We start from the raw sequence: 22,133 nt of genomic DNA, 5'->3' as shown, positions 1-22,133 counted from the left end.
TTGCCTTGCGGCTTGCTACACTCCTCTGCCTTACAGCCTGTTTTACACTTAGCTGCCTACAGCCCTGCTCTTCTGGGCTCCCTACCTCGCAGCCCTATTCTTTTGGGCTCTCTGTCTGTCGCCTACTACTAATCTCTCTCTGTCCTGTTATTCTGGACTCCCTGCCTTGCAGCCTACTACAGTCCTCCGCAGTCGACTACAGTTTGCCTGCACCTTGTGCCACTCTTGACTGCAGACCTGCTTCCTACTTTGCAGCCCTTCTGTTTTCCTGACTGCTGCTCCCTTGTTCTCTTCATTGAGTCCTCTGTACTCCACCTTAGGTTATCTACTTCAGTCTAACTGCCTTTCCTTCATTTCCTTCTGCTAGATTGCTCATTGACTTCCTTTTCGCTGGATATTTCTGTTCTTGTCTTCTCATGTATCTTATGTAATCCCTTTGTACAGAGCTTGCCCGTTGGTTTCCGGCAGGCAACCTCTGCCCCTTCTCTTGTTGCGTTTTCAGTGTTACAGACACCCACTGCTGTTGTTCCCAGCCATGAGCATACAGCGCGGGCCTCTGTTATAGCAATCTGTGCAGAAGGCTGGAGTTTCCTAAGGTTCGTGGAACACTCTTTCCCATTTCAGCATACACCCCAAGAGGGAATCCAGTTTGTTTGTACCTTTGTATCTTTTGCCCCTTTTGGCTCACAGCTACAGTTTCCTACTCTTCTTTCTTGTTGAACTTCCTGCTGTGTGTGCTTATCTGCTACCTTACTTCAGCACAGCCGCCCAAACCCTACCGGGGTGCCCTGTGCCACTCTTGACAGAGTGCCATTCCTGACATCATCTCCCTCATCGCAGTAGTGATACCCAGAAGGCCACATGTGAATAAGGAGCCAGGAGTCATCTCCCCCATCACAGTGGTAACCCAGTAAGTTACCTTACGAAGCAAGAGGGCATCAAGAGTAATCTCCTTCATCACAGTAGTGACCCATACAGCCATATTGAGAAGACAGAACATCTCCGGAGTAATCTCCTTCGTCACAGTAGTGACCCATACAGCCATATTGAGAAGCCAGAACATCTCAGGAGTAATCTCCTTCGTCACAGTAGTGACCCATACAGCCATATTGAGAAGCCAGAACATCTCAGGAATAATCTCCTTCATCACAGCGGTGACAGAGAAAGGCACATCAAGCAGAAGTGCCTTGGAAGAAATGGCCTACGTCACAGGGGTGACCCAGAAAGATATATGAAAATAGAGAGCATCAAGAATAATCTCCTTCGACACAGTGGTGGCAAAGCAGATCCCAGCAGGTGGGAGGGGACCGGAAGTCAGTTGGCTAAAGGCAAATCAAAGGTCAAAGAAAGAGAGACTAACAGGAAGTAGAACACGTGATGTTCCATAACATTCAGAAGCTAATGGCAAGAGCCGGAACGACTTTCACTCTAAAGAACATTGGCTAGTAGATCAGGAGAAGAGAGTCATTCTCCTGGTCCAGAGACCTTTGGTAAATCAGACCCTAAATCAAGAGACTGTTATTTATTTATTGTGCATTTGTAAGGCACTTATACAACAAGTAAATTGTGTTTCAAAGCACCCAGCCACTTGAAGTGGAATACTTTACCAGGAGAAGGGAGTCATTCCCGTGGAACTGCGGGAAGCAGGGAACAAACTTTGATGTTTAGTGGTAAGGATAGAGTAGTGGATTTGAGACAGCGGACGGCATATTTTCTTTTTGACTGACATCCTGACGTAAATCAAGTTTTCCTAGGTTGGGGCAGGGAACCCCCACCTCCAGAAGTTAGGATAGGAAGAAAGATAGGTTTGTTTTTATTGGTTCAATACAATTTTCTAACACCCAACTTTGACCCCTCCTCGTCAGAGTACTTACTCCGCCTTACCACACCTACATCTCCTGCTCATTGCCTGTCCTCTTCTGACTGCAGGCCTGTTTTTGGTTCCATGTGTTAATAGCCCCGCAAAAATATCACCATACAGAAATATCGCCAAATTGTTAGAAAATTGTATTGAACCAATTAAGCCATGGAACCTGCAGGGCACACCCCCACAACCCCATCATTTTTTAATGGAGTGGGATTCACCCCTGCAACCCCTGGTTCCAATAACCCCAAAAATGATCCCCACTAATAATATTGCCTGTGGCCTTATCCCACAACCAAATATATTGCGCTATTATTGGTGGGGATAATATTACCTAATACTCTGTTTCCCTTATTGCCTTTTGCACATTATCTTCTCTTTAGGTTTGGGGTACAAGTGTCCCTCGAGCTTCTCATAGACCAGACCACTTAGAAAACCCCAAACACGTGGCTTTTTCCATGCAGGTGCTCATTATCTAATCTTTCAGTGATGCAGGGAGTGCTTTCATTTTTTTAATAAAGTTGGCTTCGATTTTTTAGTAAGGGAAAGCCTAGGACTCAACAAGCTACGAATACCATTCACAGCACACGGAAAAGGTCCTTCATGTGCAATATTCTGTCATGATAAGCATGCTTACTCATTCCATTCAGTAACCCAAGATCAAGTAAGATGTCTGCTTTGCTTAAAATTCATATGGGCTAATTTTATAGGTATCATACCAACATTCCAACTGAAAAATGCCGAATTTACATTACTGTGCATTTGCACCGATCACAAATCCTGACTCCCATGATGACGACTAAGGGGATCAGGGGCTGTAGGGGTGTCCCCTGCTTCCATTAGAAGGATAGCAGGGGACAAGAACGTTTTTTTAAAAAGGGGACCCTGCACCGCTAGCTCCAACACACGTAAGTGGGTGGAAACTAACATTGCAGGGATAGAGGTGAGTCAGCAGCACACACGTGTGCCTCCAAAAAGGTAAGTAGGTTGGGGAGAAGCGGGTAGGAGCACCGTGCCATAATGGAAGTCAGCATTTTCAAAGTTGACATTATGGGCGGCTCAGTGATCACATAGATCTGGCTGGAGGAGGAAATGAAGGCGTAAAAGCAAGGTGTGCTGCTAATGCTATATTTCCTGCGACAGATTCCTCATCTATGATATCCCTTTCCAAGCACATCAGTTCTCCAGAAACATTTCTGCTGCCAGGGGGCGCAGTACGGCTCTGCGTCGGTTCCTTCCGATGCTCTACGTGCCCACGCCGGATATGATGTTGGGGCAGTATGTATAGTCACGTAGCGCCCCATGACCTCGGTTCTTTTTTCCTGCACACTCTGTTTGCTAATCAGGAACACACTTGTTGAGCTTCTTATTTTTTAAAACACCCGGCCGAATCCATCTAGGACTCTGATGATTTCAAGCCAATGCTGGATTGCGGCTGCAAATGTCAACCTCAGATCCGCTCCGGATATGCTTGTATTGCTTCGGCAAGGACAAAGACACCCAGGAATGCGGGTCGTGTCAGTACATGCACCGAAGGGCCCTATGGGAACAGACGGCAAAGATCTTCACGTTTGTCCACAAGACAAGGTGTGAGGTTCCGCAGACTCAATCTAGGTTGCACGGTGTGGATCGAGAACAAGAAAAAGAAGAAGAAAAAGAAAAAGAAGACTAAGAAAAAGAAGAACCACCACCACTGGTTCCTCCGGGTGGTCAGCACAGGTGCCTTTTCCAACCCAGTCCCCCATACTGGAGGAGTGGGAGAGCTTCCTCATGAAGATGCTTGACATTTTTGCATAGGCGGCTACAGGTGCGGCATTGAAGGGTCCCACTGCATCTTCCATGACCGTCAGAGTAACCTCAGAACACCACTGCTGGCTAAGGTGGGCGGTACTCTGGGGCTCTCTGCTACGTCCAGGTCCAGAGTTCAATATGAGCTCTGTGACATTCCGAACGATGCCCCAAAGACGAAAACGCTCCTTCCCTTTAATGTGGCGTGGAGGCCCTGGTATGGGGCCTGCCGAGGAAGCACTGTCCCACTCGTCAGACCAAACTTTCCTTTCCGCCCACGCTTCACCTGAAAGCTTGGTGGTTCAGGCCGTGAGTGCAAGCCTGAAGACCTCTACCTTTCTGTGTCTTCAGCCTGAAAGGGAGAGAGTAGAGGTTCGACGTATGGGGCAAGAAGGTGTTTGCGTCAGGCAGTCTAGCACTGCAGGCTGTGAATGCCTCTTATGCCATGGTGAAATTCTCCTTCGGCCGCTGGTCATCAATAACCAATGCAGCGGCTTTCCTGCGCCTTCTGGGCCTCATAGTCTCCTGCATCCTAGTGGTGCCGGAGAGCGAGGCTGCGCTTGCGATTGCTTTAGTGGTTTCTCCTTTACCAATAGTCGCAGTTCCAGAGCCACATGTCGGACCTTCTACAGGTTTCGAGCCAGGTGGCCCAGGATCTTGTGTGGTGGGCCGTGTGGGACAACTTGCTGTTTGGTGTGTTGTTTCGTCAGCCCTGGCCACAGGTGACGGTGGTCACGGATGCATTTCTGTCTGGCTAGGGCATTCACTTGCCCGACCTGATAGTGAGCGCACTAAGGTCTCCCGCAGAGTCTCTGGAACACATAATTTTGCTGGAGTTGACGGCAATCATGCTGGCCCTGGTAACTTTCCTCCCCTCTGTGAAACGCAAGACTGTGCTGATCCTGATGGACAACACAGTGGCCATACACTACCTAAGAAAATGAGGTGGTGTGGTTGCCTCTGTGCAGAAAAACAATGAGACTGTGGTTCTGGGCTCTGGAGAATAGTGTCTTCCTGACCACGGCTCATCTGGCCGGATGGGACAATGTCAGAGCAGATGCCATGAGCAGACATTTTTGGGGAACTCCTCAATTGGACCTTTTTGCTTCCAGTGCCAACAGGAAGTGTGAGTTGTTCTGCTCCAGGAAATGTCCTCGTCAGGGAGCTTTGAGGGATGCACTGATGGTCGAGTGGATTTTCGACCTCCTTTAAGCGTTCTCGTCGATCCCTGTCATTCTGCTGGTTCTCAAGAAACTGTCCCTGTTCGGAACCACAATGTTCCTGATTGCCCCAGACTGAGTCTGGAGAATGTGGTGTCCACAGTTGCTGGACATGCCCATCTGCCCTCCCCAGGCCCTTCTGAGGTGAGTGGACTTACTCTGCCAATTGGAGGGGTGGGTCCTCCATGCTAACGTCAGCAGCCTGAACCATCATGCTTGGCTACTGAGAGGCTGAGATACAAGGCGTGGGACTTGTCGGATGATGTCCTCGATGTGCTCCTTTCAGCTCAGAGGCCCACTATGAAATCCATTTATGCCTGCATGTGGCATACATTTTCAATTTGGTACTGGGAGAGTGACCTGGATCCTTTATCCTGTCCTCTGTCTCATGTGTTGGATTTTTTGCTCTCCTTGGCCTAAGCGGGCCTGCAGATTGAACTGTGAAGGGTTACTTCGTCGCTATTTCTGTGTTCAAGAGATCCCCAGAACAAGGCTAGTTTTTCATAGTCCCCTCTTTTGATGCAGTTCTTGAGGGGTTTGTGTAACCAGTTTCCTCCACAACAGTTTTTGGTTCTGGCGTGGGATTTGAATTGAATGTCCTGGGAAGGATGTTTTTTGAGGGTCTCAGAGCGAATTCCCAGAGAGGTGGCTGCCACCTCTGCCCTGAAGAGGGGAGTCCATGTCCTGGACATGTGACAGGCAGCAACATGGGAATCTCTGCACACGTTCGCTAAGCATTACTGCTTGTATTCCCTAGCGGGCCAGGATGCCCGTTTGGTAGGGAATTTCTCCAGGGTTTTCTGGTTTAGGCGGTGTTCTTGCTTCCTCCCTCCTCCCGATTTATGTACTGCTTTGGGAGTCTATCACAGATGAGGAATCCGTGGCAGGAAAGAATCCATTAGAAGAACAAATTACTTACCTCTCAGTAACGTTCTTTCTGATGGATGTTTCTGCCACAGATTCCCCATCGCCCTCCCTGCCGCCCCCTCTTGCAGGAGGCTAGTACACCATCGGTACTTTGGTCCCTAAGCTTCAAAGTGCTAGGGACAAAGGGCGGAACTGAGGTCATGGGGTACTGCGCTGCTATATATACTCGCCCCAACGTCATTTCCGGCATGGAGCACATAGAGGCATCGGACTGAAATGACGAAGAGCCACACTACAACCCCTTGCAGCGGAAAGGTTTCTGGAGAACAGCGGCGCTGGGATTGGGATTTTATAGATGAAGAATCTGTGGCAGGAACATCCATCAGAAAGAAAAATACAGGGGGACAAAGTAGACTCCACCGTGCTTAGTTTAGATTTCCACTGTGCTTTCTTCCATGCTCTCGTTAGTGCACTTTGTTTGTATGTGATTTTCATTCAGTAACAAGGCAAATGGATTTGTATCGCACATACGCGATCTGAATGACACAAGGCCTAGTAAGATCAGTGTTTTGTCCTCCTTCTGTCTCACCCTCCTTGTCTTGTCGCACCTAGAAACACTTGTGTACAGGCACGTTATAAATGATTTATCATATATCGTGGTATCCACCTCCATTTAGCCCCTACTATAACCCTGCAGATTCCATAGGAAGCCATTACAAAATGTCATCTAAAAAGCTTGATTTGCAGACTGTATTGTTTTTTTGACTAGACTATGCGTAAAAGTGAAGATTAAAGGCATAGAGCATTACGCAGGGCAAGGGGACTAGGCGATCCAATTCAAGACAGTGGAACCAGAGTCTCAAGGCTCATATCCCATCCAGATTGGCCAACAGAAGATACTGTGACCCTGGACAAATCATCCGAACTCCCCTAATCTTCTGTGAAAAGGTTTGCCTGCCCATATTTGGGTGACTCGGCTCAGCTCATTGGCTGCTCTGTCTTTTCCCGTGGGAATTTGGGTGGAAGGGGTGCTAGGCAGGAGAGTGTTCACCAAATGTCACAGGCATTGTGTGATCTTCCTTCCAGTTCTGCTTATTTCACACAAATAAATGGTATGCCTTCCTGTACAGTTTCAAGGGTCCTTCTTCACAAAAGCAACCACAATCTGCAGCTCCCTGTCAAACAATTACTCTACCCCAGAGAACTTATTACACAGTTTCTGTATTTGGGTGCATTTAACGCGTTAACAATACGTTGGTAAAATCCAAATGTGCATTTTTTATGAGCGCCTCTATTACTATTTGCGTGCTTATAAACTTCCCTTGTCGAACGAGAACATAAAACTACAGTAGATTAATTCCCCTTTCACATAGCAGTCCATAAGGATTTTTTTAAATACCGTCAGGCGGAATTGTCATGTGATTTGTCACAAGACAACCCAACATGGCAATGTTTACCAAAAAATCAGTACGCTCTACAACAAGTGTATTTTTGTAGTTCATGAAAGCCAAACATTCACACATAATTGCACCTTGTTGTATGCTAAGAACTGGTTAACAATTTGGTCAAGTGCCCAAGTTGCAGACTTGACTCAAATCACAGCTTCACTATTTAAAGGCTCGCGATCCTTGGAAACCCGTTTCAACTCGTAGCGCATAACCGGCAAAGATGGACAGTACCTAAACTTTCAAAAATGATCAGCTCCTAAGCGTGATTTAGTTCTCAGGGTACACTCTTCAAAAAAGCCTTGCATATCATTTAACTAGTATAGTGTTGATGTATATATAATAAAAATGGACCATTGCCATATTGCACACAACAAAGGCATTTGTTTCTTTGGACATGTATGGCACCCACTTCCAACATGAGGCCAACGTCTGGATTCCAACTCCTTCCTGGTAACTTCTAATCCAAAACCTATATCTATGCTGCAGTATGTGCACTTTACCCATTGACTCCAGTCTGTCTTCTGTATCCATCTTTTCACACTCGCACATTCTGTGAGGGCTGCTACTCGGTCTTGCACCGGTGATAGCTATATGTGTACTTTCCTCCTACCTCATAATCCCTGTTCTGTTGGGGTACTAGATCATCTATACCTTTCTCCTGACCCCCAAAGTGTATCTTGTGTCCGCCGTGGGAACGTGTACCTTTGTTGTGGCTTCTGAACTCATCGCTCAAAACCTTCCTCATGAATCTTAAGGTTACATGTCTTTATACCGAAATATTTCATAAATAATGAACATATATCGAATATTTTATAACAACACATTTTGTAGAGAGTGCCCTTTTTGGGGGGGCGGTGAACCCCCAAACCCCCATTTCCGACTCCTAAAAACCCACCCCAACCATTTCCCAAAAATATTGAACCCTTTACCCCACCCCTAAATGCATTCTCTATAAAACTGTTCGATATAAAATATTTGCTATATGTTCTTTCTTTATAAAATATTCGATAAAAACACTGCATACTAAAGTTTAATCTGTGCACTGTAGCTATGCTGGGATATAGGTCAATTTTTCATACACCTTCTAATCGGTGGCCTTCATCCATGCCCCAGCCCATACACCTGACTTGTGGCTGCTATTGTTAAAATGTGGCTGGGTCCTTTACTCTAACACAAGTACTTTAATTGTGGACTGCCAATGTTGCCCTTGAAATGATACGTGTCTATTACTCTGATTCCCATGAGTATGAGGAGGGTGGGGCACCTGGCGGGAATATCCATGCTTGTTATTATCCCTTCCAGAGCAGCATTTCAAGCGATGAGTTTTGACCACAACCAAGGGGCCGCCAGATATTATTGAATCCCTAAATGTCTTTGGTTTTAAGAGAGCCCAAATATTTGAGTGCACCGGGCCCCGAAATGGCTTTGAAATGGCTTTGGGATAGGAACATAAAAAAGGGAGCAGAGCTCCCTGATTGGATACTTTTTCTAAATGGAAGCAAATTGCAACTTCTTCCTACGGACACCAGCACATGAAAATTCTTAAAGACACTATTAAACGGTATCCAGTGATTTTACCGTTTTTTTTCTCTCCGATTGATTGTTTAACCGAAACAAATTCATCGCAAAAACACCCAGTTTTTTGTTTTAAAACATATATATGGGGTCGGGAGGTTAAACCAGGTGGGGAGGGGGTTGACATGGGGTTAAAAACATAAGGAGGGACGCCCCCAAATAAAAGTAATGTAAAAAATCAGTGATTATTTTTGCTGGATTTCTATTGGTAACAAATCCATCGAAAACATGTTTCTGGTAAAATCCCAACCAACCTATTGAACATCTTTAACTCAGTAGCAAGAAACTAAAACCAGCAAAGACCTTTATTTTTAACGCCAAAAAATGAATTTACAGTTTGGGAACAATATTTTACGGTACATAAGCATACAAATGAAGGGTAACAATTCAATGGTAAGCCATTGGCTTATGCGAAGTCTTTCCCTGCATCACACCAGCAGCACTAACACACGATCAGCAGTAATGAACCGCTCACTGATATTGCCTCCAACTTTAAAGGGTTTTAAAGCATCACTGAGACTGCAATCAGCATGCTTGGAAAGCCTATGGGTACGGGCATCCCATCTTAGCTACAGAAACTCTATTAGAATGTTGGCAGTTCCATGGAAGACACTGCTCTCTGGAAGAGGGAAATAATGGCTGGCAAAAGGCTCTTGTCCTAATCTTCCGATGTTTCCCCTCTCTTTGTTGCTCCTATTTGGGGGGAATGTTCTTGTAGCAATGTTCCTTTCTTGTAGCAATGTTCCTTGGCCCCCATTAAACACCCTTACTTCACTGAGGCCTTTATTTATTTATTTTATTTAATTGTTTTTTTTATAACGCGTCTAATACCAGTTTCGAAGCGCGGATCCGGGATTCGAACCTCTGTTGCTCTGCGTGGTTTTGTTTCCAAGACCAGCGCATCGCCCCTGTGTTATCCTGCGTTCACAACGGGTAAAACCCTCGGAAGGCATCAGTGCATAGTTATCTTAATTCGCTTTGAGAATTCCTTGTCCTGTTCTTGTGTTCTAAACATGAATTCCTATGGACAGAGTCTTTTTTCGCTGTCTACACATGTGTAGTTAATACAAATAATAATTTATAATGAATTCAGAATTAATTAGGATGATTCAGTGCTGCCACAGACAATACGATTAGTCCTTTATTCTTTTGCAGAAACTCCTATCCCTACTGACTTCGCCAACCCCCTTCAAATTCTTTCCGACAATCCACCACCTTGCAACAACCATAACAGACAATCTGCCAAAGAGCACATACAACAATTTACATTTTACTGACATGTGCGAACCGTACCTCAATGGTCCGCACTACGTAGCATTGCAACTCTGAACATTACAAAGTATCAAATCTTAACTAATGCCCATCAACTCTTACAAAAGCAAATGGTTTGGAACCTTCTTCATCCTTTGATAGGATTTTCTTTCAACCTGCCTTGCTGATGCAAGTTCCAAACAATGTATTGAAGATACATCCCGCTATACCAAAATTCTCCATAAAAAGTCTGCTTCCTGCTTTAGCAATCCTATCCCGCCTAACGGGGTTCCTCTCGCAACATCCCTCTTTTAAATCTAATGGGATTGTACAACAACAGCGATGAGAAAAGTGGGTACCGAAAATTGCAAACTTGGCCGCCTTCCATCGCTGGACCCTGGATGAAATGTGTATGCACTGTTTATACTTTATTTGATTATATGCAACAATGTAATCAATGCAACCTGTAACCGCCTTCTGGGCCTAAGTGGTCTCATGTAACCTGTTCTCCACAGCGCCCTGATGCCTGAGGGCTTGTGCGAGCAATACAGATGCAAAAATAAACAATCAATAAATATGCACCACACACACAGACACACAATCAGATACAATGATCCAGAATGCAACCTGAAAACGTTTGCACAATAAAGACAAAATCCTGGGGCAGCGTAGCAAGGAAAACCAGATGAACTTTAATAGCTTATAGTGTATCTTTGTAGATTTCATCGGCCCCTTAAATTAACAAGTGACCTTAAAAAAAAACGCAGCGGGCAACGACACGTTTTTCGGTACCACCAGCAATCAAAATTAATTCATATCTAGCCAAAAAAATGGCACACAACTTGGCCATTTTGTACAACCAGTAAACAACCAATGACTCTTTTAATCACACCAGTTTCTTGACTTACCTCCTCTGTGAATAATTAAGGATGCTTCGTTCCCAATGGGACATTCCTTAAGTATATCCACAACTTCTACGTGGTTCCGGCTCTGGACATTCTGCTGGTTAATTTCCACAATGAGGTCCCCTTCGCACAAGCCAGGACAGCCCTGAACGTCTAGAATTTGCTTGACTCTTTGCCCCGTCGGACTGTCTGCTATGGTGAAGCCAAAGCCCTGGGCTCCTTTCACAATGGTTAAGGTCATGAGTTCTGCTTGCGTGGCTCCTGAAGAAGCCATGGACACATTGTCATCGTGGGCTGGTGGCGGCGGCGGAAATGTGCTATCAAGCTGACTGTCTGCTAGCATTGAGTGCTGGGAGTGTGGTGGCCGTTCCGCGACATCGGGAACAGACTGAGAGGTCCTTGAAAGGTATTCCAGATACGTTTCATAGTTATTTCTTCCGTTAACCACTACCGGCGGCCTCTCGATCACCGAGAATGGTGGGACCATGCTGCTGGCGGATTCTTCCGGATCGTATGGCAGAGGGTATCCACGACATAGCACCAGGTTGACGCTCTGACCAATAGGGACAGACTGGAAGATTTTGACCACATCTGCATGAGTATACCCAAGGACACAAACTTCATTAATATAGACAATGACATCACCTACAAGGAGAAGAAAAAGGATTTAAAAAATGAGGTAGCTACAATTATTATTAATGACACAAAATTGGAAAAATTTCATTGCACTTGGCGATGCAAAAGAAACACCTCTTTTCGCCCGCAGGCACATTCTGAGTAGTTTATGGGTAAGCAGGCTTGATGTTGGGTTCCTTTTTGGAGTAACTATGACAACAAATAATAAATAATTGTGTTTTACTGTATATATGTAAACGCATACCCATCTTAAATAATTTAGGACTCTCAGGCAATATGGTTAACTTTCAGATATCTAACATGGCCTTCTTTTATAAGCTTCTACAAGTAAACTCTCTATTTTTCCCATTGGGCCAACGTTTTGAAGCATTTCGGGAGGATAGCTCAGGGGCGACGTGCTCGGATTGGAAGCAATGCGACACGGAGCAACACCCAGGGTCCACGCTTAGAAACCTCGGGGCATTAAGCGCGTTGTAAAATGACCTATCATATCATATCAAGCCTAATGACATTAACGATGGTTTTCATTGGCAAATAACCTGAGAGGGAACTGCTTTACATGAGAGGTGCCAAGTAACAGCTGACAGGGCTATGATATGATAATAGCGCGGACCCCGGGATCGAACCTGGGTTGCTCTGTGTCTCTGTGATTGCCCAGAAAACTATTCCATTGAAAATAGTGTGCAACATTTGGTTCTCAGGGCGGGCTCTTTCTGGACTGCTGAGGGCTAGAAACTGTGTATTAGGGCTGTGATGGCTCCTGGGTGGAGAAGATCAAAGGCCTGATGTTGTGAATATTGTGGTGTGGAAACAGGCACCAGCGTTCTGATGCCCGGAATTCCAGCCACGTGCCAGTGGTACATGCATCTGTGCACCCCCGTGTCAGTCTGATCGATGTTGGCTCTTCTGGCGCCAGTCTAGACTAGCTGAGAGAAATTGAGTGGCCTTGGTGAGAAGCTCAGTGGCCAGAGGTTGGGTGGTGACACTGACTAGGGCCCTGTTGCTACATGGCGCGCCACGCAAACCAGATGATGGGATGGGCCTTGGCATACAGCAATTTGGCAGATATTGAGTGGGGGATTTGGTGCTCGGCCACGAGGGTGGTAATCTGTTCAGCCGCAAAGAGTGGTGAAAGAAGAGGTCCAGACATGACATCGACCCAGTTGACCTGAGTGTGGTGCTCAACACAGTCTGCCACATAAGGAGAGATAAATGATGTTCAAGGCGGTAGCCTCTAACCACTGTTAATGATGTATGGAGAGCCTAGTGTGTGGTCACGCAATGGAACACAAGGAGAGTGGTGCAGTGCCTTCCATTCTGACAGCCATTATGTACATCCACACAAAGTGCCAGTCGGACGGGCATGTATAGGGTGCACCGCCTGCCGTGATCTTGCACATGAATCATTGACTATCATACTGGTGAGTTTAGTTTATCATGCCAGACTCACTAAAATTCAAAACGAGGAACCATGGTACTAAAAAGTAAACCAAGTTGAACAACTACTGCTAAAAAGTCTAGTGTTGAGAGGCAGGGTCACAAATAGAGTAGAAGCTCCAAGTGGTGGCCTGGGAGGAAATGAGCTGAACACTATTCTTGGAATCACTGGCCACAAGGGGGTTACTTGAAGAATGGAGGTATTGGGTCACTGACGTACAGCTTGGGCAAAGTGGATAGATACCATGGTATCTATCCACTTTGCCCAGACCAAATTTAGATGATCAAATAAGGACCTAATGGGGGTGCGGAAGAGAACCGCACACTAGAGGACATTGTAGTCACTGGGGGACTTGAAGAGTTCAAGGACTTTGTTTAAGTGGTACAGTCCCGGTGGAACATTGGGATGAGCAGTTTGGCTAGTCCTGGTGGAACATTGAGATGGGCAGTCTGGCTATATCGAGTGAGTGAAGCAACAAAGACCTGTTTTGGAGGAATTCCTAACCCAATCATTCTGAATCCTTAATTGTCCCTTTAATGCATACATCTAATGGAAAATAGGTGCTTACACTGTGGAACAACCAGAGGCACTCCTCCAAGACCAGGTTATAAATTGACTATTAAAATACAGCGAAACAGGCATGATTCAATAACGGTGATAAAGTGAGAGTTTTAATATCAAGGGTTCTAAATAATGAATCCCCATGTATAATACTGTAAGGATGCCTTGCATTGAGGACAGGCTGTGCACAGAACCATCCTTAACCTGCGACCCGGCTGCACCTTTCTGGATCCCCTCTTCTAAGATTCCAGCTCAATTGAGCCCACAGACCACAATGGAGTGACAGATGTTGCAATCATGTTATCTTCACGTTCAATCCTCAGCCTGCCTGAATGAGTATACATGGTTCCTGGTTACGAACATGTGAGTGAAAAATGACACGAGAAGCACACTAAGTGTACATTACAGATATAGTTGTCAAATACATATAAAGAGATATCGTAATTCTTGTGTTTCCAAACTGATCTTTGATTTATGAAAAGCAACCAGGAATTCTCATTGGTGTTATTTGTCACCTTTCCTCTTCTCATTGGAGTATTTTGAAAAGAGTACAATAGGAGTTTGTCAGACTGTCCATCGTGGAATGTTAGCCTTCTGCCAGAAAATAATGTACATGGTTATTCTAGGTTTTGATAATGTTCTTTTCTCAGTTAGACAAGGGTAACATTCTTATTATGGCTACGACATGTACAGGAAGTGATTAAAATATACGCTATAAGATTGTAAAAAGAGACAATGTACAATGTTTGTTCAATTCAATATTGTCCTTTTAATAGCTTTCCTCCCTTCTTGGAAAGGGCCATGCTCAGAATAAAAGCATTGATCTGCATCTTCTGTGAGCACTAAATCAATGTTTAATTTTGCCTGGCCACTAATTCCCTGATTCCACTGCTGAACCTGCACATTTGTTACAGCGCGCACCAAGACTAATAATGACAAAAAATAGAACGCCAACACAACTGTTGATCCCGCAGCCTGTTCCTCTGACCCCTAAAACGGCCTATCAGAACAGCTGCACAGTAAGTACAGCCAATCTGCCCCCCCTTGCCTCTCTTCATACGGACAATGTGCCTTCAATGTTATGGCCCCTTTAGGGAAGTACGCATGCAATGACAATGTATGTCTCCAAATACAAGGCCATCCACACCGCAGGCGATTCCTCGGTCACTGCTGTCCTCTTTCTACTCATAACCACGAGATCACAGCACTCTTCCCCCTCAAAGATATATGTATTTTTGCTTTGGTCACCCTGCTGTCCGCATTTGCTGGGATGGCCCGAGCAAACAGTCACCTTGCAGGCTAGGAGGACAAAGTGTTCATTAACAGGCCACGACTGACCGTGTAGCTGGTTGAGAGGGATATGTGATGGGTGAAAATGTGTTGTCTTGGTTTATATGGGACACCATATCAACTGGTGGGGGGTTCATGAGCGAGTCTAAAATCTGTAATTGGTCGGAGAAAAATGAAGGAAGTGATATCACAGAACAGGAAGTGATATCACAGAACAGGAAGTGATATCACAGAACAGCAGGGCACTTGGCAATTATGAGATGCGAGGAAGAGCTGGAAAGACATTATGCCAAGCAGTGGGAACTCCCGAGTCTTGTGAAGACACAAGAGCTGCAAGGGGATTTCCCACACATTCGAAAGACTTCATCGGTTCAGGGCCAAGAGCGATCAATTTCCAAACACATGAAGTGGTCGTAAACCCAGAGGGGAGATTGGTTGTGGTGGCGGCGGTGGTAGATCAGGCACACATTCCTACTTGCTATCGTCACTTTGGTCAGATGCGGCAAATTGGAAAACAATTGCCGCATGGGATTGGGATGTTAATCGCGCCCTGGATTTGGATTTCGGCTTGGGAAGACACAAGTAGCCTGTGAGCTGACAGTCAAGACTGTTTGAAAGGATTTAGAAACTAAGCAATTTAGATTGCCGGTCCGCTGCATATTCATCCAGGGGGGAAGCAGTGGACAACTGACACATCTGTATGCGATGCTTCCTCCCTCTTTGTTTGCTTTTGGTTTTCAGGTGGGAATCGGGCTTCCTCTTTAAAAAAAAACATTTTTTATTTTCTTTATTTAATGCTTTCAAATTAAAGGGGTAAAAGATTACAACTGTGAACTCTTTGAACAATATCATCATTTTGTTATACATTACTGCATAGGCAACTATACCAAATGAACTGTAACCCTATTAAATCAATTGTATATTACTTCAATCAGAACAAGATTCTTGCTTCACATACTTAGCCGCCTCAATAACAGGTTATCTTTACATATCAAACAGTTAATGGAGTGTAAGATCCTTTCAAGGCTTCCACCTGCCCACTCCTGTCTTATCTTTGGTCTGTAGATCAGGATGATCAGATCTTGTGAGGGGGTAGCCTTACTGAGGTCTGATGCCGGTCCCATTGTAGCCCAGGAGCTCCCATTGCGGAACCTCGAGGCCTAAAAGGCAGGAAAGGCCAGGCAAAATCATCTCACTAGGCCTGAGGTGGAGCGGGAAGCTCCCTATTGCCGGACCCAGTTTTCTGCCCAGGAAAATAAACGTGCTCGCGTCACACGAATGAAAGGGGGAAAAAGTAGTGATCTGCACATTGGGATTGCCACTTGTTTGCGCTGGGGACGCTGCCAAGGAAAACAAACAGAAAAGTTTGGGCAGCACATCAAAGCACTCTTGCTCTTCTCCCGCTCAATCCCACTAACAACCCCCCAAACCCCATTCCCCATTCCATTACAGATCTGCCAGAGCGCCAAGAGACCACAGAAATGGCAACAGTGCGCGGTACAAGACCCATTAACATTTATTTATTTATTGTGCATTTGTAGTGCGCGTATACAGCAAGTTAATTGCGTTTCGAAGCGCCCACAGGGCAACAGGGAGAGAACATGACAATGAAATGAAATATAGCAATGAGAGATGCTGGGGGACCTATTAGGCCTCATGAGCATTTAGAAGGTGCAAGTGCAGAGAGGTGGAGGGGTCGGGGATAAGTGCACGGTGTAACCAGGAGGGAAGTGCTAGGGGGTGAGCAGCTGTAAGTGCCTAGGTAAGTGGTCAGCTGCCTATACATATAAGTGCAAGCCTGTGGTAACATAGGCCATGGGAGTGAGGTAAGTGCTGGGAGCGGGCGGCAGCTGAAATCGTTTGGGTATGAGAGGCCAGGACCCAAGAGGATACATAACGGCCCTGGTCACCAATTTCAGCTACTGAGGGGATTTTCAGTAGAGGATGGGTGAAGGGAAGGAGTATGTGAAAAGGAAAGTCTTGAGGAGCCTCTGGAATTTGAGGAGATCCGGCTCAAAACAAAGAGGAAGGGGGAGGCTGTTCCACAGGAGGGAGCCTGCTGAGGAAAGAGATCGGCCTCCTGCTCGCTGTTTATCGAAGCGATTAACACACAACGACTTGATGCCAGAGGAAGATCTGGAGGGAGCGTATTTAGTGAGAGCAAGCTGTATTTAGCGTGGTCCCCAGCACCATTAACTCACTCTAAAGCAATGTATCTCTTTCATTGTCTGGGAAAAGAAAAGAAACAAAAGTGTGTCTCCCGAACGTTGAAATGTATGTGGAATTGTTTTCTCACTGCGTTAAGCATTGCAGCAGATGAAGTTACAATTACTGTGTCCACAACAGCTGACTAAAGGAAAAACAATATCCATTAATTCCCCGAGTTTAGGTCTTAGATACAGTTTAAACAAATGCTGGGCTCACAGAGGAACACAGAGCAGAGCAGGCAGCCTCAGGGTAGGTAAATGAAATGTTGCACGCAGTACAGACCACTCTATAATCCAAAATGGCGGAGGGGACTGATAGTAATTTAGGCCCAACCCCTGGGACCACCTTTTCCTGGGCACATGGGCCAATCAGGGTTAGCCCATATCATACCATACAGGTGCAGCCTATAACCATAAAACCCAACCAAGGAAGGAGCAGTGACCCTTTAAAACCCAGCCAGCCCAGTCTCAGATTTCAGTCCCTAAAACAGCGGCCAGGAGGAACCCTGGCGTTCTGGGGAGACCCTAAGCAGGGAGGCGTGGTTAAAAGGGGGATGCAAGGAAAGACTTTGTAATTCCTGGGAACACTTGGAAGGAAGAAGACAGCAGTGCTGTACTGGGGGTGGAGGGGATCCCTGGTAAGTGGTGAGTTGGAAGAAGTGGGAAAAAGTAGAAAAAGTTGTGATTGTTACAGTGACTTGTAAAGAAGTGTATCAGCTTGGAAAGGGAAGCAAAGGGGACTATGTGGGGACTAGAAGAGAAACAGGAGGGAACTTTGAGATGCTTCAAGAAAGTGGAAGAGATTGCTTGCAAACAGGGTGAGAAGGTTACCAGCTTGGAAAGTGAGGAAACCAGTATCATGGGAGAGGGGGATGAGGGGGGTGACATTACAACAGAGAGTGTTATGAAAGGTACACAAAGATGGTCTCTTTGGCATCGTTGGCGGCGTCTGCCAAGGGTTCGTTTTCCCTCTTGCAAGATGGCGCCCGTAGTTCCGGGTGTCGGTCTAGTCTTGCAGTCTGAAACAGACCTGGCTCCTCCCCTAAACGAGGAAACAGTACTTCCGTACGCCGAACAGATGCTGCGGTGCGTTGCTACTGTGCTTAGTGGCCGCGCTTCAATATCCTGCCTCCAGCACGACACCTATTCTTGTTGCAACAAGGATTTGAATACCGGAGTAATAGCAAATCGGGATCACAGACTAGTACGTCCACCCTTTCAGCATAGCTAGTGTCAGGAAATCGATACATGGCTACCCATTTCGTTTCTCTCCGAAGGTGCGGTTTACGAATGTACATCAGACTTCAACTCCCAGCATACCCTTCAAATCGTTTGCGGAATCAACCGCGACCGCGAGCAAAAAATCACTGAAGAAATATCTTACCTGGTACGTTAGAATCCCAAAGACCCCCATTACTGTTTTCTTTCCATTCTACTGTCCCATCAAATCTTTATTCTGTGTCCTTCTCCAGGCTCTTACTTGGATCCATTTTTTCAGAACACAGCCTACTATCTCCTTAACCAGACTACAGTCATTGAAAGGAGAGGTTCGTTGTTTATCCATTTACTTAGAGGTTCTGTTAGCAGTAACGGATATTAACCTCTCTCTTCATATATCCTTAGAATCATTACTGTGAGTTGGATAACTTAACTTTCCAATCCACGCCTTGGGAGGAAAAGGAGTACCACCATCAACCACCCTCCAGCTCACCATAAACTACGATCTCCAGCATCACAGGGTTTTTTTCCACACAAGGGTTTCCCTGGCGCATTCTCTTCTTGCCAATACAATTGTCTGGTACAGAGTGTATCAGGTGAACTTCTCTCTTTCTTCAAGCTGCTTCCGAAGACCAGGTCAGTCATTCTTACCTTGTGCCTATTTGTTGTACACCAGAGTGATAACCTTCCTAGAGTACTCTCTCATAAGAGAGAGGAGAAAACCAAATAACAGAGAGAGTATTAGGAAGGTGACAGAAGATAACCATGAGACTGAAGCAGCAGACAGTGAAGAGTAAAGGTGAGTGGTCTAGAGAGAGAGAAAAATAATCTTCAGCATGAGAAGACAGAGGGAGACCATCTGGCGAGAAAGAGAATTCAGGACCATGAAACCCGAGAGGTATTGTTGGAAGAGAAAGGAAGAAGATGTGACCTAGAGACAGGGCTAAAGCCCTACTTTACCGTCAGGAGATATTGACAGAAATAAGCTAGGGAAGCGCTATTGAGGACCATGTTAGACAAGGGGAGAGCATAGAAGCCGGAAGAGGTTTGAGACAATGGTACCACACTGGCGAACAGGAAGGAGAGGCAAGGTACGGCAGAGCCTATAGAAGTATCAAGGGAAGAAATGGATAACGAGGAGTAGGACCAAGCTTCTCTATCAAACCCCACCAGCGCAGGTGATACCTCCCAGCAAGCGAAGACTGAAAGCAATCTGTGAAACAACCTTGGAGCAAAGGATTGAGCAAACCACTGACGCACCCATCTGACTGAGAGCAGGAAGACCATGGCAGAGGACTCCTCGTAAGAGTAGGATAAAATAGAGAAATCAAACTTCCCTCCATAGGGGTATGATAGGAGGAGAGGAGACACCCCCCAAATACATTTTCTGTAAGATACTTGTGTTTTGGATACTCAGTGGAAACTTCTTTTGTGAACTTCAGGCATTCACATAATCTTTCGGAACACTGGACGTCCGGACAAGGATATCTTTTTGAACTAGAGGAAAGGTCTCAATTCTGAGCTATTTGTTAGGAAGCTGCATTTGCTTTACTTTCACATGATAGACCGACACTTTGGGAAAATTACAAGGCACTTTATATTTTAAACACAATTGCTAATAAACACTTGAAACCTGTCTTTTTGCCTGCCTCTTTTCCTGATAGCACAAGTGATGAGCAGCTGAAAAACCACCAGTCTTATCTGAGGGATAGTGAGGTTAATAAATGCGGCTTTAGCAAATTTGTCATCCAAAATAACATGCAAAAGCAGTTGCAAAACTTCTTGACAGGAACAGTGATTGAGTCTTAGGTTCTGTCGGAGAATTGAATGGTCTATTTGAGTTGAATTTATGTACTGAATGAAGCTGGTATTTTCAGTGGTTCCTGGGGAGACTTTGAAATAATAGAGGGTAGAGTGGACCCGGGATGTTAGAAAAGGAAGGAAACCATATCAGAAGATTCTACGGAATATCATACATGAGCTTCAGGAACAATGAGCAAAGGCAGATTGAGAAGTGAAGCACTTGGCAAGGAAGATGGTGGCTATCAAGAAGAGAGGGCAAAAGGCTGGTTCAAGTTGTCTCTTTAATACTAAAAGCAGACAGACCAAACACAATCATAAAGTCTTGTGTACACTCATGGCTCCTCCTTCTTACACCTTCACTCTTTCTTTGCTCCCTCTACAGTACGGCTTTTGGCCCGCCACTCAACGAAAACCATACTTCTACATGTTTACAGCCTACTGCTTGCCCAAACAAACTCTCATCTACACTCGTTCTTCTCAATCTTTCAGCAGCTTTCGATGCTGTTGACCATACCACACTTCTAGCCACCATTTGTTTCGCTGGCCCCGTTTTCAAGTGTTTCCATGTGTATCTCTCCAATGACTCCTTTTCTGTTTTATGGGCAGGCCACTTTTCTTCATCCCAATCTCTACAATATGGTGTCCCCGAGGGCTCTGTTCTTTGTGGCTCACTTTATGTGTGGTCTTACTATCCTCACTAATTTCTTCCTTCAACCTTTACTGCTACTTTTACGCCGACAACGCACAAATCTTCCTCTCACTCTTTACTTTCTCGAGCAAGTGGCTCGTAAGTGCTGTTGGCTGCGTTGGCTGCAAGGACTGCTCCTGGATATTGGCATGCTTTTCAATTTAAATCACAAGTCTGAACCTTTGTTCCATATTTTCTGTTTCTTGTTCTCTCGCCAACTTGGCCGGTCAATAATCAAATTGGTATGTAATGATCAAGTACTTTCTGCACATAAGGTTACAATTCTTGTCATATTTTTTGTCACATCTCTTGTTACAATTTGTGTCACTTCTTTATTTTATAGATATATAAATGTATATATATATATATATATATATATATATATATATATATATATATATATATATATATATATATACACACATTACACACATTCTTTTCATGTGATGATGTAAACTGTATCATACCTATGCTTGAAATGGCAGCCTTGAGGAGGACCTATGGTCGAAACATGTGCCGGTTGCATTTAGACGCATACAATATGACTTGAATAAATCACTTTGTTGAGAAATAAGAAGAGGAGCGGTTGTTGGTTGAATCTAAGCAGTGAATAAAGACAATTGTAACTCACTATGGTAGCACAATGACCATGTTTGCCCTGTGTGAATCGCCAACCCTATACTAATTAACAAACATCCATGGAAAGGCTTCTGAATCCCTCCAAAACACGATATAACACTATATCCCGGGATGCCCCACCAACAAAACATCTACCTAGCCTGTAAATTTGCTACAGCTCAAAAGGAGGTAGGCACTTGCAGTACAAACCCATCTTTTCTGATCCACCTGACATTCCCACTTGACCAGCCAAGAAGATGGGTTCTGCTTTTTAAGGCCCTTCATCCTACCCTTCAGTCATTCATTCATCACTATGCCTCTTATTTTGAGATATGGGAACCAGTTTTATTTTTTTTAATGATTTTTGGCAAGAAACAATTTATTTGTTGTGGCAAAAAAGTCTTGCTCTCTCTTTTCACAGGAGTGTCCCCAATTGGGTGGTTAGTCGCCTAATTAATTTATTTGTTTCCAAAAATCTTTATTCAGATAAAAATCCATAACAGCAACATAAAATAAAAATAACATTTAGAACGACGTAAATTCCATATCAATACAGTGTATATGTGAATAAAAAAGTTTATGCTCAATTTCAAGTTTACATTTCATCAAATGATAATAGGACTCTTTTTCCAAATGCCATATATGGGGCCACACATTGTTTTACTTTATGCATCTTATCTCATGAACATATTTTCAATTTTAGAATTATTGATTTTAAAAATCAGTTTTTCTGTAGGAAGTTGGCAAGGAAAACCA

General features: G+C 44.8%; 1 protein-coding gene across 10 annotated transcripts in view; it reads right to left on the bottom strand.

Moving 5' to 3' along the window:
• Positions 1 to 22,133, bottom strand: part of MAGI2 (membrane associated guanylate kinase, WW and PDZ domain containing 2) — a 3,248,720-nt gene that overhangs the window by 861,045 nt on the left and 2,365,542 nt on the right. For 9 of the 10 annotated variants that reach the window (XM_069628034.1, XM_069628038.1, XM_069628036.1 and 6 more), the window contains one exon: positions 10,922 to 11,563. The exons of the other annotated variant lie outside the window; for it this stretch is intronic. In XM_069628034.1, coding sequence (XP_069484135.1) covers positions 10,922 to 11,563 — 642 coding nt within the window. The remainder of the gene's footprint in view (positions 1 to 10,921; positions 11,564 to 22,133) is intronic. 10 annotated transcript variants of the gene reach the window in all.

Source organism: Ambystoma mexicanum, chromosome 12 (genome assembly GCF_040938575.1).
Source record: "Ambystoma mexicanum isolate Mex_15411 chromosome 12, UKY_AmexF1_1, whole genome shotgun sequence".
NCBI lineage: Eukaryota > Metazoa > Chordata > Amphibia > Caudata > Ambystomatidae > Ambystoma > Ambystoma mexicanum.
The sequence above is the reverse complement of the archived record's forward strand: the minus strand, read 5'-3'. Positions and strand labels throughout refer to the sequence as shown.